The sequence below is a fragment of the Hyperolius riggenbachi genome, chromosome 3 (assembly GCF_040937935.1).
Source record: "Hyperolius riggenbachi isolate aHypRig1 chromosome 3, aHypRig1.pri, whole genome shotgun sequence".
Taxonomy (NCBI): domain Eukaryota; kingdom Metazoa; phylum Chordata; class Amphibia; order Anura; family Hyperoliidae; genus Hyperolius; species Hyperolius riggenbachi.
Genome location: NC_090648.1, coordinates 55084981 through 55103500, shown reverse-complemented (window position 1 = coordinate 55103500; position 18520 = coordinate 55084981). Strand labels below are relative to the sequence as shown.

The window sequence follows — 18520 nt, the reverse complement described above, 5'->3', positions numbered from 1 at the left end:
AAGAGGTACAGTTGGGAGCTATGAGTTATAAATAAATGATGCTGGCTGTGGCAATTATCTTATGTGAAAGGCCAAATCTACCCAGTGCTAATAATTACATTTTGAGTTGGGGTGCAGCCAGTACACAAGCAAATTATGCTGCCCCCTAAAGGAAGTCTACAGGAGTTTAAGGATAACTTTACTTATTCTTGCATGTAGAGTTCTCTGGGTCTCAGAGCGCATTAAACAAGTAAATGCTTATTGAACATCTTAGATGGGATGTACTGATGTGTAATGCAAGCTTGTCAGTCTGTGACGTAACAATAGGGGCTGTAGTCACTGCACCCGGGGAAGGGGCCCGGCCCACTCAGGGCCGTTATTGGGGGGCAGATGGGGTCACAGCATGAGGGGAGAGCATGGCCACACATCAGTGGGGAGGGGGGAGAGCTTCCCCCCTCAGCGTTCCTCTCCAGCATCAATCAGTGGCAGCAGGCGATGTGCAGGAACCTTCATGCGTTCCACACACCGGGGGTTCCGCTCTCTAAGTGTCTGATGCTACTTCCTGTTAAAACAGGAAGTGGCATGAGGCACTTAGAGATCGGACCTCCGCGGTGGATGGGGGTATGTGTTCCTGCCCACTGCTTGCTGCCACTGATTTGATGCTGGAGGGGGTGTGCGCTGAGGGGAGAGCCTGAGGTGAGGGAGGGGGGACTGTCTCCCCTCCCTGCCAATGTGTGACCATGCTCTCCCCTCATGCTGCAACCCCTCCTGCCCCCCAAAACTGCCCAGGCCTGTAGGAGGGGGCATCCAAATTTTTGCAGGGGGGCCCAGTGATTTCTAGTTATGCCCCTGCTGTCAGTTGAAAACAAGTGATGTCATCTCCTGTCTAATGAATGGTAGACCAAGAAGTGGGAAGCTGTGATGTTAGAGAGCCCCATGTGCTAAAAGTAAGCATCATTTGTTACCAAGCTTTTCATCATTTATCCTATCTTTTTGTGGTGAAGGCAGCTGAAAACCTCTTCCTCGGATCCTGGTCATGTGATTATGCTTACAAGACAGATCCAGAAGATATGGCATAAGGCATCCCTATCCAGTCTCTTATTCTCTCCGGCTCTTTTCTTTCATAGATATTTTTACTGAACATTAGTGATTTTGCTTAACCTCTTAAGGACCCTGGGCTTAACCCCCCCCCCCCCCCCCCAGTGACCAGGCCATTTTTTTACAAAAAAGGCCATTGCGGCTTTAAGGCCTCACTGCAAGGCCGCACAGCTCAGCACACAAGTGATATCCCCCCCCCCTCCTTTTCAGATCGCCCCCCCAGATGTTTGTGTATTTTTTAATAAATATTTGGGTTTTTTATTGAATTTCCCTGTTTTCTTTATATTTTAATGCCCCTTCCTCCCCCGTCTGCCTATCACAGCGATCGCTTCTGTGTCCCTAGGGGCAGCCGTGTCACATGCTATATACATCCTGATGTGCAGGAGTTTGAAGCCTTTACCTTTATTATACCTAGAGCCAAGGCTTAAATTTTCTTTCTACAAATCTACTTTGAATATTTGGCATTAATGATACCTTCAGTTCCGGTATAAAGAACATTAAGAGAACACCCAAAATAAATTGGTTAATGCAGTTTACGTAGGAGGTTAAATATACTCTGTGAAATATTGTTCTATTATATGAATATTATTACCTAGATAGCAGTCAGCACTAGAGGTGTAGCGAACGGTTCCAGGCGAACATTGGGAGTTCGCATTCGCCTGCGCCAGGCGAACTTTTCTGGAAGTTCGATTCGCCCCATAATGCACTATGAGGGTCAACTTTGACCCTCTGCATCATAGTCAGCAGGCACATTGTAGCCATTCAGGCTACAGTAAGCCCTGGAGCCCCCCCCCCCCCCCCCCCTCCCCTTATATAAGGCAGGGTCCGGCGGCCATGACACTCACTCGTGTGCCTGCTAGTGAGAGGAAAGGGACAGCTGCTGCAGACTTGTTCTTCTAGGGACAGATTAGTTATGTTCTTGGCTGCTTAGTTTGCTCCTGGCTGATTGTTATTGCTTTATAGCACCCTAGCTTTTGTCAGAGCTCATCCTGTACATTTTTTTTTTTTTTTTTACTGTGTGTCAAACTGACACTTTTGTTGCATGCGCAGCCTTGCTAATTGATAGTGTGTGTGCCACTGCCAGCAGCCCAGCACATTCAGTGACCTGTGTGTGTAACAGGGAGCTGCACATTGTACTACCCAGTACTGCATATACCCAGTACCTGTTGTGTTTACTTAACCCACCTCATCACTGCATATACCTAGCTTTGTGTTGAGTGAACCCAGCTCACTGCATCCTACTACTACCTGTTGTGTTTACTTAACCCACCTCATTACTGCACATAACTACCTGTAGTGTTGAGTGAACCCAGCTCACTGCATACACCTACTACCTGTTGTGTTTACTTAAACCACCTCATCACTGCACATAACTACCTGTAGTGTTGAGTGAACCCAGCTCACTGCATATACCTACTACCTGTTGTGTTGAGTGAACCCAGCTCACTGCATACACCTACTACCTGTTGTGTTTACTTAACCCACCTCATCACTGCTCACAACTGCCTGTAGTGTTGAGTGAACCCAGCTCACTGCATATACCTACTACCTGTTGTGTTGAGTGAACCCAGCTCACTGCATACACCTACTACCTGTTGTGTTTACTTAACCCACCTCATCACTGCACATAACTACTACCTGTAGTGTTGAGTGAACCCAGCTCACTGCATATACCTACTACCTGTTGTGTTGAGTGAACCCAGCTCACTGCATACACCTACTACCTGTTGTGTTTACTTAACCCACCTCATCACTGCACACAACTACCTGTAGTGTTGAGTGAACCCAGCTCACTGCATATACCTACTACCTGTTGTGTTGAGTGAACCCACCTCACCGCATCCTAGTACCGTTACTGTTCAGTGAACCCAGCTCACTGCATATACCTAGCATCCCCCCGAGATGGACAAAATGGACAAACCAGGTAGAGGAAGAGGTAGAGGCAGACCCAGAGAAAGGCCACCATGCACCGGCAGGTCTGTGCGAGGTGGTGTTGCTGTGATTTCGTGCGGACCTGCCCCAAAATACAGTGCTCAGAAGAAGGCACGTGCCATCACTTCCCAAAATCATGAGGAGGTGATTGAGTATTTAACACAGAACACCTCATCTCCCGCAGCCACCAGCGCTACAACAAGCACCACATCCGCTGCATTTGACACTTTGCAGGAGTTATTTGGTGGTGGTGGTGGTGAAATCACCGATTCACAGCCACTACTGCAACAACAAGAAGAAGGCGCAGGTACACCACCTCCTACGTCTGAGTTAGGTGGCGATTGTATGGACGTAATGTGTGTGGAGGGGGCTGATGAAACACCTGAAGTTGGTGCAGTTGAGGAGGTGTCTGAGGAAAGTGCAGCTGGCCAGGAGGATTATGATGACGATTATACGGATACCACATATGTTCCCGGTAGAGGAGATGACCAGGGGGACAGTTCAGAGGAGGAGTCAGAGAGGACTAGAAGGAGATGACTCCATGATAGAAGCAGAGGGAGCTCGTCCTCAGAAACAGCTGGGGCCAGTGTCCGGCGCCATGTATCGCCAGCTATGGCCAGACAGCCAACATGCCCTTCAACGTCAGCTGCTGATGCCACCGTAGTGCCATCACCCCAGGGGGGCTCAGCGGTTTGGAAATTTTTTAACGTGTGTGTCTCAGATCGGAGCAAAGCCATCTGTTCTCTCTGCCAGCAAAAATTGAGCCGTGGAAATGCCAACTCTCACGTAGGGACAAGTGCCTTACGAAGGCACCTGGAGAAAAGGCACAAACAGCTATGGTAAGAACACCTGAGGAAAAGCAGCACCCCTCAAAAGACATGCCGCGGAGAACAACCGCGGCAGCCGTCACAGGGGGCTTCTGCTGCTCCACGTTCCCATGGTATTGTTCGTGGCTGGGGTGAGGAAGAATGGATACACTTTTAAACAATTTAAAAAAACAACCATCTAAACTTTTAAACAATTTAAAAATACAACCATCTAAACTTTCAAACAATTTAAAAATACAACCATCTAAACTTTCAAACAATTTAAAAATACAACCATCTATCATTTTCAAAAAATTTAAAAAAGGGCAAAAAAACTTGCCCTCCGTAAAACATTTTTGGCAAATGCTTTCGACTTGGTTTGTCTTCCGCTGGCTCATGGGTCCATCTGACCACAGATGCCTGGTCTGCAAAGCACAGTCAGGGCAGCTACAGCATGGGTCTCAGCAGGCCCCCACTTCGGGCCGCAATCCAACCTTCATTCCCCGCGGTGACAATGGCAGACTTGCCCTCCATAACGGATTTCCGTTAAAGGATTTAAAGTTAATTCATTTCAATTAGGGCCGCAAAAGGTCCTCCTGAGTCCTGTATTGTTATTTTTGGTCACTACCTCGGGGCGGGCGTGCATGCCTGCCTGCCTCCCTCCTTGCCTGGATGTGTGGTGGTAGCCGTTGATCAGGCTCCAACTCCGGAACGCAATACAAGAGGGAGCTCGACCTCAGAAACAGCTGGGGGCAGTGTCCGGCGCCATGTATCGCCCGCTATGGCCAGACAGCCAACATGCCCTTCAACGTCAGCTGCTGATGCCACCGTAGCGCCATCAGCCCAGGGGGGCTCAGCGGTTTGGAAATTTTTTAACGTGTGTGTCTCAGATCGGAGCAAAGCCATCTAGTGTCTCTGCCAGCAAAAATTGAGCCGTGGAAAGGCCAACTGTCACGTAGGGACAAGTGCTTTACAAAGGCACCTGGAGAGAAGGCACAAACAGCTATGGCAAGAACACCTGAGGAAAAGCAGCACCCCTCAAAAGACATGCCGCGGAGAACAACCGCGGCAGCCGTCACAGGGGGCTTCTGCTGCTCCACGTTCCCATGGTATTGTTCGTGGCTGGGGGGAGGAAGAATGGCTACACTTTTAAACTATTTAAAAAAACAACCATCTAAACTTTCAAACAATTTAAAAATACAACCATCTAAACTTTCAAACAATTTAAAAATACAACCATCTATCATTTTAAAAAAATTTAAAAAAAAGGGCAAAAAAACTTGCCCTCCGTTAAACACTCTTGGCAAATGCTTTCGACTTGGTTTGTCTTCCGCTGGCTCAAGGGTCCATCTGACCACAGATGCCTGGTCTGCAAAGCACGGTCAGGGCAGCTACAGCATGGGTCTCAGCAGGCTCCCACTTCGGGCCGCAATCCAACCTTCATTCCCCGCGGTGACAATGGCAGACTTGTCCTCCATAACGGATTCCTGTTAAAGGATTTAAAGTTAATTCATTTCAAATACACAGCAGGGCCTCGAAAGTTCGCCTCCTGTATTGTTATTTTTGGTCACTACCTCGGGGCGGGCGTGCATGCCTGCCTGCTGCCCTCCTTGGATGTGTAGTGGTAGCCGTTTCTCAGGCTCCACAACGGATTCCATCCCTCATTCCCCGGCCATTACCCGGAGTCACAAATGGCAGACTTGCCCGCCTCCATATGATTCTCGTGAAAGGAATGTGGTGTCATCTTTGCCCGCCATAACTGGTTCTCGTTCAAGGATTTAAAGTACATTCATTTCAAATACACAGCAGGGCCTCGAAAGTCCGCCTCCTGTATTGTTATTTTTGGTCACTACCTCGGGGCGGGCGGGCGTGCATGCCTGCCCGCTGCCCTCCTTGGATGTGAAGTGGTAGCCGTTGCTCAGGCTCCACACCGGATTCAAACCCCTCATTCCCCGGCCATTACCCGGGGTCACAATGGCAGACTTGCCCGCCTCCACAGGATTCTCATTGTAGCGGTACTGAACAAAGTACACAGCAAGTAGAAAATGTAATTTAAAAACAAAACGTAAGCTTTTTAACAATGCCATGGAAAGTTGAGAAGGCAGTCACACATTACCTGACATCACTGAGTGAGGAAGAGCAATCTCGCCATGTTGCGCAGTAGTCCAGCATGGCCGTCACTACACAAACAGCTGTTTGCGGTGTGTTACACAGTGAGTTTGGTGTGTCAGTGTGAAGCAGTACTCTAATTACACTCCCTGATTGATGTATACACATGCAAGATGTTTGAAAGCACGTTAGGCCTGCAATTTAGCATTCAATGTGATTTCTGCCCTTAAAACACTGCTTTGCGTCACATCCAGATTTTTCCCCGGGACTTTTGGTGTGTATCCCACTCCGCCATGCCCCCCTCCAGGTGTTAGACCCCTTGAAACATCTTTTCCATCACTTTTGTGGCCAGCATAATTTTTTCTATTTTTCAAAGTTCGCCTCCCCATTGAAGTCTATTGCGGTTCACGAACTTTTCCGCGAACCGAACCTTCCGCGGAAGTTCGCGAACCCGGTTCGCGAACCAAAAATCGGAGGTTCGCGACATCTCTAGTCAGCACAGGACTTAAAATACAAAAAAAAGTACAATGGGGATGTAGGTCCATTTTAACTCTCAGACATGTAAAACAACTGTAAATCATGCTAAAATAAACTGAAACTTTAAATATTGTAATATCATTTGCAGGGCCGGATTTACCATAAGGCACTGTAGGCAGGTGCCTAAAAGTGCCTGATGATGGAAGGGCAGCTTATTGCCCTCCCCAAGTGCCTCCCTCCCTTCTTGCCTATGCAGAGTCTGGAGCGGTGCGTAAATGAGAGGTTACTCACCTGGGTCTCAGCATTCCACTGATCAGATTTCCCTTCAGTCGGGGGCACCTCTAGCTACTTAGTATTCAGTAACCAGAAGCACCCTCAGTATTAAGGGGCGCCTGTAGCTTCTTATGATGAGCAAGGGAAATAAGAGAGAAGTGACAGCTGGGACAGCCAGCACACTTGCGGTTCAGGGGGGCGGGGTGGTTGTAGGTTCATGGAGGGTGGAGTCTAGGGTGCCTATAGGCTCCTGCGATGTAAAACCAGGCCTGATCATTTGCATATTTTACTTAAAGGACACTTGTAGTCACTTTTCGTTTCTTTAGTGGGCCACATAGGTATGTGCCTTTAGGCTACTTACACACCAAGACATTGCGTTTTAGGGGACTTTATGGTCGCATAACGTGCCCCTAACGCAACGTATGGTGGTGTTGAAGTTGGACGTCAGATTGAGCTGCGTTATGCAGCTCTCAAAGCAGCCGCTCCAGGTTAGTCATAGGAAGTCCGGATCTTTTTAAGGATTCGGATCATTTGAATCGGATCATTGAAAAGATCCGGATCTTTGAACCAAATCATTTGAATCATTTTACTAGGGAAGCAGACTGGGTGAAATGTCTAGCATGACAGGACTTTTCCTGCACTGTACATTCTGTATGTGCCTGTTTCTTCCAGACAGACATCCACTGTGAACCGAATCTTTCATTGTGATGATCCGGACGATTCGACTCATAAAAAAGATTCGGATCAAATGAACGATTCGTTCATGATCCGGACAACACTACAGTCCCACCACAAGTCTCTGCAGTGCAGTGAATATTAATTAGCCATGTGGCTGGCTGCAGAGGAGGAGGGGAGACCTCCTCCTCCAACATTACTGAGCATGTGCAAACAGTCTAACGTGCCTTAGCCCAGTATAACGTACAGCATGCAGCACTTTGTTTTTAACATGCTGCGTTACAATGTAATGCATCGTGTTACTGTGAACAGCAACATTGATTTTACAGTGTTGTGAGTTAGGCTGCGTTACTGGCTGCTGTAACGTGCGACTTTAACGTCCCACTGTGAAACCAGCCTAAAGGTTGTCATACATTTCTGACGGGTTCATTTTTTCTGCAGCCACCACCAATCCCAGAATGCAGCCAGTAAAACCTCCATCAAACCAGCTTTGCTGCACCAATGGATTTGATGTGCAGAGACCACCCCTGGAGTCACAGGGAAATTTCAGCAGTCATCAAAGGTCCGCACCATCCAATATTCAAGTTTCTTTATTTATAGCTCTTATTGAAAAGACATGAGTAAAAAAACAGGTCTGCATAATAACGCACAGGCATTTCGAGTCAGACTCTGCAATGATTTGAGGAAGAAGGATCGAAACGCCTGTGCGTTATCATTATGCAGACCTGTTTTTTACTCATGTCTTTTCAATAAGAGCTATAAATAAAGAAACTTGAATATTGGATGGTGCGGACCTTTGATGACTGCCAGTAAAACCTCCAACATTATTGTTGATTATTGACATTGTCGATTCCTGACAGACAGTAAGAGACTGAGCCCCTCCCTCTGTCACGCCCCTTTGCCTCCCATGTCCGCCCTCTCTTCTCGTTCCTGGCCCCTTTATAGTCCACGAGAGGACATACTGGGCATGCTCAGAATGCATGTCCTCTTATGCATGGCTCTTGCTGAATGTGCACGAAGTGTGTGCAAGCCTCAGTGCATTGGAAGTAGTAGAGGTTACAGGTCACGGGCATCTTGAAAGAAGATAGAATGGTAAAAAAAATGGGAAACCAGCGGTAGTATGTTTTTTGTTGTGGTTTAGATCTGATGATGTTACAGGTGTGCTTTAAAAGAGGAAATTTAACCCAAGATTGAACTTCAGCCCAATCTGTAGCTGATACCCCCTTTCCCACTAAAATCTTTACCTTTTTCCAAATAGATCATCAGGAGATCACAGTGTGATGTCCTGACAGTTTTGCTGTCTGTGAACCTTGTAGTATTGTGGGAAATAATGCCTTTTTCCAACTCCAAAGCAAGCAATATCTCCCCCTCTGTGCATAGAACTCTCAGTAATGAACATTCCATACAGATCACCTGGCAGAACTAAAGATGTCGCTACCAGTGATACATTTCAGAATGTTCAGTAAATCAGGGAGAGGAAAGATTTTACAAATGGGGAAACACTGACTAAATAATCTATAAATGATTATTCTAAAAAATAAGCAATTTCACTCATTATGTTATTTCCACTACAGTTCCTATTTCACTACTTAATGGTCGCGCAACGCCAATTGGCGGGGTGATGCAGCGCAGCCCCAGGACCGCTCAACACTAATTGGCGTGAAGTCCTGGGGCTCTGCTCCGTCATCAGTCTCCCAGCGGCCCCTGTAGGTGGCGATTGGCTGGCGGAGGAATGAGCAGGTATAAAAATGAAAATAGTAATATTAAAAAAAAATTACAAATAAAGGAAAAAAAACATGCCAGCAGGGATCAGACCCCACTAACAGAAAGCTCTGTCGGTGGGCAGAAAGGGGGGGGGGATCACTTGTGTGCTGAGTTGTACGGCCCTGCAGCGAGCCCTAAATGCTGCAGTGGCCTAAATTGTGAAAAATAGCCTGGCCATTAGGGGGGTGTAAGCCTACGGTCCTCAAGTGGTTAAAGGACGTCCAATGCGAAAAATGTTAAACAGATTTTACTCACCTGGGGCTCCTTCACGCCCCTAGCAGCCGTCTCAGTCCCTCGCGCAGCCCTGGTCCTTGGCGTTGTGCCGCTGATCGTCCATAAAGGTTCAGGTCTTCTACGCCCGCACAGGTATTCCTGCCCGCGCCTCCACGTCATCTGGAGCATACTGCGCCTGCACAGTAGTTGTGTGCAGGCGCAGGCACAGAAGAGCCGACCTGCCGGCGGGGTTCTGATCTTTACCGGCGGCCAGCGGGACAATGCAAAGGATCGGGGGTGCAGTGAAGGAGTGAGGCTGCTGCTAGGGGCTGGAAGAAGCCCCGGGTGAGTAAAATGTATATTTCTCACATCAGAAGTCCTTTAAGTATCGTAAGATAGGACTGATAAATCAAGACTTGATAGAGAGTAGCCATATGTGGCCTTCAGTTTACCTGTCTCCGTTTTTGTTACCAGGAACAGAAGTGATTTCTAAGAATGATAAACGCACGTTCCTCAGCCACGCCAAGTGCCGCAGTGCTCTGAACCTGCAGGTGGGCCGGAACTACCTGATCTGGGGTGTCACCAAAGATCTCTGGAGCACCGGCGGTTCTGGGTAAGTGTAAGTTGGCAGTGCCAATGTATAAAAGTCAGTAATGAGGTTTCTCTGCTGACAATAAAAGTAACCTTTAATATAAATCTTGAATATGTCATTTTTAACACACTGGCATTGATTAAATGAGATTGGAAAACATTAGAGAGCATAAGTGACCCAGAAAACCTGGACTGTTTTGTCTTCTATTGAATGCCATAAGAACATGATGGTGGTTGCTGAATTAAGCAGTTGTGTGCCAGCCGTCATGTGCTGCACCCACTGTGAGAACTTTTCTGTTAGTGAAAGTAAAACTGAGATGAATAGATGAAAAGGATTTTTACTCACCTAGGGCTTTTTTCAGCCCCCTGTAGTTTGTCAGCTCCCTCAATGTCCTTCTAGTCCCCTCAGTTGTGCCACCGCCAGTCTTGTAAAGTCCGTAAGTTGGCTCAGTCAAGGACTACTGCACATGGCGGTCATATGCACCCCCTGATCTTGCTCCATTGTCTGGGTGTGTTGTGCGCATGCGCAGTTTGAGACTGTAACTGTGCTTGCGCAGATCACTCCTGGCAACGGGAGCCTGATGGAGGAGACATGTAGCCCAGAACGGCACAGATGGATTGCGCACTTCAAAGGACCACAGCATATCGGACCGGAAGGACACAGAGGGGGCTGACAGACTACAGGGGGTAGAGCAAGGCCCAGGTAGGTAAAAGTCCTTTTCTCCCATTCATCTTAGGTTTGCTTTAATGCAAGTCACCCCCTGGATTTATGTAACTTAACCTCTTCAATAATTCCAGGACAACCCCTACCTAGGATGTGCAGATACAGAGGAATGACCTCTGTGGCCAATGCCCCCTATAATCCATGCTGACAGCTGTAATCAGTAGTGATGTCCTTTCTCTCCTGTCTACAGTCAAAGGGCTGGCTCACTGCAAGAGTTTTTTAAGTGCTAGTGATTTGAAAAGCTCTTGCTAATGCAATGCTATGGGGAATTTTTATAAAATCACATCGCTCTAGTGAGAGCCCACCCATAGCATTACATTAGCAAAAGCTTTTCAAATCACAAGCACTTGGAAAAATCTCTTGCAATGTGAACCAGCCCCACTTACCATTCACATTACAAGTAAATGTTAGATGGATAATATATAGAGAGATAGAAGCTGCTGTGTCCGGCGCAATGTGTTCAGCTGCACGATGATTACTACCCAGTGGCGGAACTGCAATTCATGGGGCCCCCCCAGTGAAACTTTGATGGGGTCCCCCAATGTTCACACCCCTTCCCTTGCCTCCCCTTGGTGCCTTTCACAGTCTTGGGGCACGTCTCATAAGAGTCATAAAACGAGTGTGGCCATCATGATCTTCACACCTTTAACAAGTGTAGCTACAAATACACCTGATCTGGAGTATAGTCCCCTGTATCGGAGGCAGGGAAGGTTAGTATTTGGGGTCTCCCCACAGCTCTGGGCCCCTCTGATCTCAGGAGCTCCTCCCCTCTGATTACGCCCCTGGCGAGAAGCCCTATTCATGTACTGTGTGTGGAAAATGTTTTTTATACAAATCTTATCTTGTCATACACAAGAGATCTCACACTGGTGAGAAGCCACATTCATGTGCTGAGTGTGGAAAATGTTATGCACATAAATCACATCTTCTCCATCATGAGAGATCCCACACTGGTGAGAACCCCCATTTATGTAATGTGTGGGAAATGTTTTGCACAGAAATCAAGTCTTGGCCTTCATTAGAGATCCCACACTGGTGAAAAACCATACTCATGTGCTGAGTGTGGGAAATGCTTTTTACAGAAATCAAATATTGTCAGTCATGAGAGATCTCACACTGGTGAGAAACCATATTCATGTGCTGAGTGTGGGAAATGTTTTTTATGGATACCACATCTTGATAGACATTTGCGATCTCCCACTGGTGAGAAGCCATATTCAAGCCACCACCCACACTAATATTGCAAAGTTTTTCAATAAAAATTACAATTTAAAGGACAACTGTAGTAAGAGGTACATGGAGGCGGCCATATTTATTTCCTTTTAAACAGTACCAGTTGCCTGGCAGCCCTGCTGGTCTATTTGGCTGCAGTAGTGTCTGAACAACACCAGAAACAAGCATGGAGCCAATCTTGTCAGATCTGACTATGTCAGAAAAAGAACAGCCAGGCAACTGGTATAGTTTAAAAGGCAATAAATATGGCAGCCTCCATATCCCTCTCACTTCATTTGCCCTTTAATAGTAATGATCGTAATCTGCTAACTATGATCGCGTGAAATTATGGCCACAGCTAATTATGATTTGGAAATTCAATAGATTTCACGTAATTCATTTGAAATTTTGCGTAATTACACGTAATTTTGGGCAAACTTTAGAGGTTATTAGCAAAGCCCCAATCCGTGTGAAATTTCACATTACTAATTTGCATCCTAATTACGACGCCAAATTCCGCTTATGCAAAATTCATGCTCATTACTGTAATTTAGCACATTAGACCTGTTTTATTGTTACAAAATAAGATGGAGGAGAGGCATGAGGGAACTCTGGCAGCGATCCCCCTGTTTGAGTTTAGAGCCTTGTTCTGCTTGTAAACATTACACATGGGCAAGCTGCTCTGCATCTCCAGCCCTCAGTCTGTGAAAACGTCAGTCCCCCCCTCCTCCTCCCTCCTCCCCTCTGCCTCTGAAATCTCTGGCTATCTGGCTAATAACACCTCACCCTCCTCCTGCCCAGACTGAGCTCCCATAAGCCCTTGCTACTGTCTGAAAATGCCAAGGCTCTCTGAAAAGCTGTGGGTGAGGCTTGTTTAGTTTATAGGGAATCAGAGTATTAAAACTAAAACAAAAAAGTATTTGGCTTGAGGAATCCCCTATAAACAATAGGAAAGGAACACGATTACCGGTTTGCAATGAGTAAAAGTTTATCTCGCATTCACTTTAGACATTTATTTTAGCAGAAAAAACTCAAATGTCATATAAAATGTACCCGATTTAAAAGATCTAGGTGACTTTAAGGCCTGGAACCCACTGAAATCAGCAAACGCAAAACGCAACCGCTAGCGTTTTGTCTGAGCGGTTTGCAAGCGGATTCATGCGCGTTTGCGGTCGCGTTTTGCAACATTGTATTTTTTTGCTCAGCGGTTGTGTAGCGTTTTGCGTTTTTATCCTGATTGGTCCTGTGAATTATTTTTCATTTTGTTACAGTGTGCTGAACCGCAAAACGCTAGCAAAACCGCTCAGTTTAGGTTTTGCTGAGCGTTTCCGCTAGCATTTCAATACTTTACATTGAAGCGCTAACGCTCCCAAAATGCTGCAGGTCCTGCGTTTGCGTTTCTGGGAAATGCAAACGCTCCTGTGGAAGTTGCCCCATCCATTAACATTAGCCCAGCGTTTTGGCAAACTGCTAGCGTATCGCAGTGCTGCCAAAACGCTGCCAAAAGCGCTCCTGTGGGTTCCAGCCCTAATGCAGGTTTTTGCTTCCTGTCTCTAGAATTGTCTACGTGATTGGCGGGAACACCTGGGTGGAGATGTGGCCAAGTGACAGAGAGTGCCAAAATCCGCAGAATGAAGAGCTATGTGACGAGCTTCACGATTTCAACCTAGAACTGAGACTTGCTGGCTGTCGTTATTGATGTGGACCTGAACTCTTGCACAGGACACAAGGAAACCAGAGAGGAGTACACCCTGTGTTTATTTAGAGAGAAGAGCCTGTCTAATTCCGCCTCATCAAGTAATCCCAAGTGTAATTTGATCTCTCAGCTGTGTCAGCACAGAAATTTGGCAGTCTTCAGCAGACACAGCTAATATGAAGACACAAGGGCCCATATGCAATTCACTTTTTCTCCTGAGTTTTCTCCTAGGTGATAATTTTTCAACTTCTTTTTTTGAAGTAACTTTTCAGCACTTTGTACTTAAAAAAAAATAAATCCAAAAATGGGTGACACCGTACTATCAAAATTATATTTCCTTGCTTACTGGTAGTTTAAAGGGCATTTGAAAATATCACCTTGGAGAACTAAGGAGAAAATTTGAATTGCATATGGGCCTCGATGTTAACCCTTTGTCTGCTTCCATGAAAGCAAGAAGTAGACACACTGCAGATGTATTGCAGAAGTTCTGTAAGCTGTAATTTGATCTCTCCCTGCGTCACATGACTGCCTATGGCAGATAAGCCCATTTGAAAGTACATGCAAATGGATTGGAGAAGATACGATTTGACAGGTGCTACCAGTGATGATTGAATAATCAATGCAAAGCTTCTACTGTGTTTCTATAAAACATATAAATTTTATTATAAACAAGCCCAATATAAACAATATAAACAATAAAAAACCCATGAGATGGCCATCTCCTCACATAGGCCCCCCAATCATACCACTAACACACACTGGCCAGGACTAACTATGAGCTCATGCATGAGGCAGGAACTATCCAGGATGGAAACAGCAGATGACAGACCAGAGCAATAAACTGCCCGGAATGCAAGCATAAGTGATGGAAAGATTCCACTGTAGACAGCAAAGATCAGGGCGTCCAGCCAAAGCAGTAGATTAACAAGCCAGCAGTGATGAGCACAGCAGCAGCAAAGCATGTGCCTATGGACGCAACAAAGCAGCCTTGCTTGGCATATAAGCATCAAACCAGTGTCAATCTGACAGTATCTCACCCTCCTGTAGCTCAGCGGCAATGGGGAATGCAGAGAGTTTGTGATGTTAACCGGCTGTGTTGCGTGCTCTTATCCACTGTATATGGGCTGCTACTGTCCGGTCCAACCTGTGGATGGAGATGTCAGCCGAGTGGCCACTGCGACCACATGGACAGAAGGGATGTGCGTGTCCCAATGGATGCAAAGTCCTGGTCTGGTGGTATCAGATGTCCCGCATGAGGGTGGGTGGCTGGTAGATGAGAAGGGAGCCCGCGGGAGGAGACGGCGTCTCATGCAGGCACGGCCCTTACATGTTTCGCCGTTCTCACGGCGTCATCAGAAAGCGTGCCAGAGTCTTCATCATGCGGATGTATATCCGCTCATGGGGCCAATCAGAGCTGGGCGGAAGTGCGTATGCGGGCCGGAAGTGACGAGTGCGGGTCAACAGAGCTGGCAGATGGAAAGCAAGCTCTGGCCTCCGCGTCACAGGGCTCACGCAGCTCCGCCTCCAAGCTCAGGTACCCCTATTGCAATGAATCTACGCTATATCATTCATTCATCTTAGACATACAGACAAGTCAACTTGTCCTTCCTATATATATCTCAGTGTCTAAATATAAACCTAATCTATTACATATATATAGAGAGAGATGGAGGGACAACTAGAAAAATGTAGCTCAATGCATCTGAGTCACCCAGACGCTGTAGAGCAGTGCATGGCATAATTCACATACAGCCATGCACCAAAAAACGATAAGCCATAGAAATAGTCCCCTACAAGTTCAAAACATCGTGTCAGAGGCGGAGCAACCGCGGGCTGTGATACCACAAGAGAAGGGGGGGGGGACGGGGAAGGGGGGGGGGGAGGAAGGGGGAGGGAAGAAAGGGGAAGGGAAAACGGGGAAGGGAAAAGGAGGGAGGGGAGAGAAAGGAGAAGGAAGGGAAAAGGGGGAAGAGGGCAGGATGGAGGAAAAAGGGGGAAGGAAGGGGAAAGAGGGAAGGGACGGGAGGGTAGGGAAGAGGGGCAGGGAAAAGGGGCGGGGAAGAGGAAAGGGGAAAGTGCAGAGATGCCAAAAAATCACGTAATAATTACTACAAGGGTAAGAACGAGGCATAACTAAATGCCTCGTTTAAGCCTGGGGGCTGACATGCCTTTAGTTCAAAAATCCACCTGGTTTCCCTCTGGAGGAGGAGACGGTCAAAGTTGCCCCCCCGTATGCTACTATGGATTCTATCAAGTCCTACAAAGCGCAATTTCTTGCCGGTACATGTGGGACATTCTCTCACATGTCTGGCAATGGGGGTACAGGATTCTTTATTACTAATATTTTGCATGTGTTCGGAAACTCGTCTCCATAAATTTCTCTTTGTCTTACCTATATAAAATGAGCCACAAGGGCAAAGTAATAGATAGACAACTAGTTCTGTCTGACAATTCACATAGTGTTTCAGGGTATAGGATTTCCCATTAGGCAACATGACCGTCCTCCCCACTTTTATAAATTGGCAATAAGGACACCCCCCACATGTGTAAGTTCCTAACACAATACAGTGGCGTCTCGGGTTGACCCCCCCAAAATGACTTTGTACAAGTGTGTCACGGAGGGATGTGGCCCTCCTAAATGTGACAATAGGACGCTCGGGGAACACATGACCTATGACTGGGTCGTTCTGTAACAGGTACCAATGTTTTTGCAAAATTTGTCTTAATTTGATGTGCTGAACACAGTATTTGGTTACAAAACGTAACTCCGATTTGGATTGTTGGGTTTTAATATTGGGACGTTGAGCCAAAAGACCAGAACGATCCTTCCTCTTGACCTTATTAAATGCCCGTCGTAATAACACATCTGAATAGCCCCTACTGCGAAACCTGTCTCGTAACAGGTTGGCCTGAGAATGGAATGCTTCATCCGAGGAGCAATTCCGTCTCACTCTCATATATTGGCCAGTGGGAATCCCCCTGATCGTATGCGATGGGTGAAAACTAGAGGCGTGTAACAAAGCATTAGTCGCCGTTTCTTTTCTATAGAGGTCGGTTGTAATATGACCCCTTTCATCCTTTGATATACGTATGTCAAGAAAGGGGATCGTTCTGTGGTCACTTGTCATAGTAAATGCCAGGTTGCGAGTGTTAACGTTCAATATGGCGACAAAGTGGTTTAAATCAGAAACGGTCCCGGTCCAAAAGACGAGGATATCGTCGATGTACCTGTGCCAGGATAATATGTGGCACAGGTACATCTCCAAGTCCTCATCTGCAAAGATGGTACGTTCCCACTCCCCCAGGTACAGATTGGCGTAGGACGGGGCACATGTCGTGCCCATCGCTGCGCCCTGTACCTGGAGGTAGTGGGTCCCATCAAATACAAAAACATTGTTGGTAAGAAGCAGTCTCAACAGACCCAGTAAGAAGTCATTGTGTCCCCTTTCGGTGCAAGCGCGTTCGCTAAGAAATGTAGCTACTGCCTCAACCCCTCGATCGTGCGGAATGCTTGTATAGAGGGCCTCCACATCCAGAGACACGAGAAGGGTCGCTGGTGGTACCACAAGTCCATCTAACACGCGCAAGAGCTGCGTAGTATCTTTAATATATGAAGGGAGACCCTGTACGTGAGACTGGAGATGCCTGTCGACATAGATGCTGACCTTCTCAGTAAACGCACCCCTACTCGACACAATGGGTCTTCCGGGGGGATTAGTAAGGCGCTTATGCACCTTGGGTAAAGCATAGAAGGTGGGGGGTAATGGGGTCCACCACCTTTAGAAAATCAGCAGTTCTATCGTCTATGATGCCATCTCGTACAGCCGTGTCGACAAGCACCCCCAACTCATCTATAGCTCGCGTCAATCTTGACGGGGAGACCCTCCGATAACACCCCGGGCGACCGAGGAGATCAAGGCACATCTTACGGTAATTGAAGGTGGTCATAAGGACCACATTCCCTCCCTTGTCCGATGGTTTTAGGGTCCAATCGGTGTGTCCCTGTAGCCAAATGAGGGCATCCCTTTCTTGTTGTGTCAAATTTGAGGTGGCCAACCCTGAGACATCCAAGCGTGTGACATCCCGTTCCACTGCTCTAATGAACGATCTAAGGCCTGCATTCGTAGTCAGAGGTGGAAACCTCCTAGACCTGTTCCGAAATTGAGAGTTTAGTTGAACATAAGAGGGGCCGATATTCACAGTGTTCTCTGGTCCTCTCCCACCCACTGTTTCTCGCGGTGTGTCCTCCGCCTCAACATCACCCTCAGCATACAGGTCTTCAAGATCCTGTAATGCCGCCAGATCATCCTCTGTCCATTCCAGCGACATGCTGTCGTCTTGTGGAACAGGTTCTTTCCGCTGAAATGACTTAAACAGAGCCTTGCGACAAAAGAGCTGCAAGTCTACGATAAATCCAAATCTATCAAGATTCTGTTCGGGACAGAAGCCCAAACCTTTCTGTAATAATGACTCAACTGCTCTAGGCAGTTGGCATCCCGTAAGGTTGATAACCTGCAATCCCTCATTAGCAGTATCCGTCCTTACCTTGGCTAGATCCTGGGGAACAGTATTACTGTCCCCTAGGGGTTGCTCTGTCATAAAAAAGCACCAGATGCTGAGGACGAGGCATCGGCTCCCGCATAATTGGTCGAATGACCGCATCCTGCCCCTAGATTCTCACCTGTATCAGAGTCTTCAGTGTCTGATTTACCTTTGTTTTTAGTGTCCTGTGTATTTTTCTTTTTTACCTGATTTAATGATCTCAAAGGATAACGGGGTTTAGTTTGTTGTTTACCAAGGATGTCTCCAACGGGTTGAGGCTGTGAGTCCTCACCGCTCACAATCGAATCCGACTCGCCACTCGTTGGTATGGGTTTAGGACCTTGTTTGGGAGGCTTACCTCTCGGTATAGGTTTCCTCGGTTTAGTCTCCCATCGATAGGCGGTACCTATTTTGTATGCCAATCGATCA

At 47.0% G+C, this 18520-nt stretch overlaps 1 protein-coding gene across 1 annotated transcript in view; it reads left to right on the top strand.

Annotated features, from left to right (window-relative positions):
- Nucleotides 1-15401, top strand: part of LOC137562618 (A.superbus venom factor 1-like) — a 231262-nt gene extending 215861 nt beyond the window's left edge. Inside the window, exons 30-31 of the mRNA XM_068274131.1 lie at nucleotides 9801-9939; nucleotides 13411-15401. Coding sequence (XP_068130232.1) covers nucleotides 9801-9939; nucleotides 13411-13552 — 281 coding nt within the window. The 3' untranslated portion in view covers nucleotides 13553-15401. The remainder of the gene's footprint in view (nucleotides 1-9800; nucleotides 9940-13410) is intronic.
- The last annotated feature ends 3119 nt before the right edge of the window (nucleotides 15402-18520 follow it).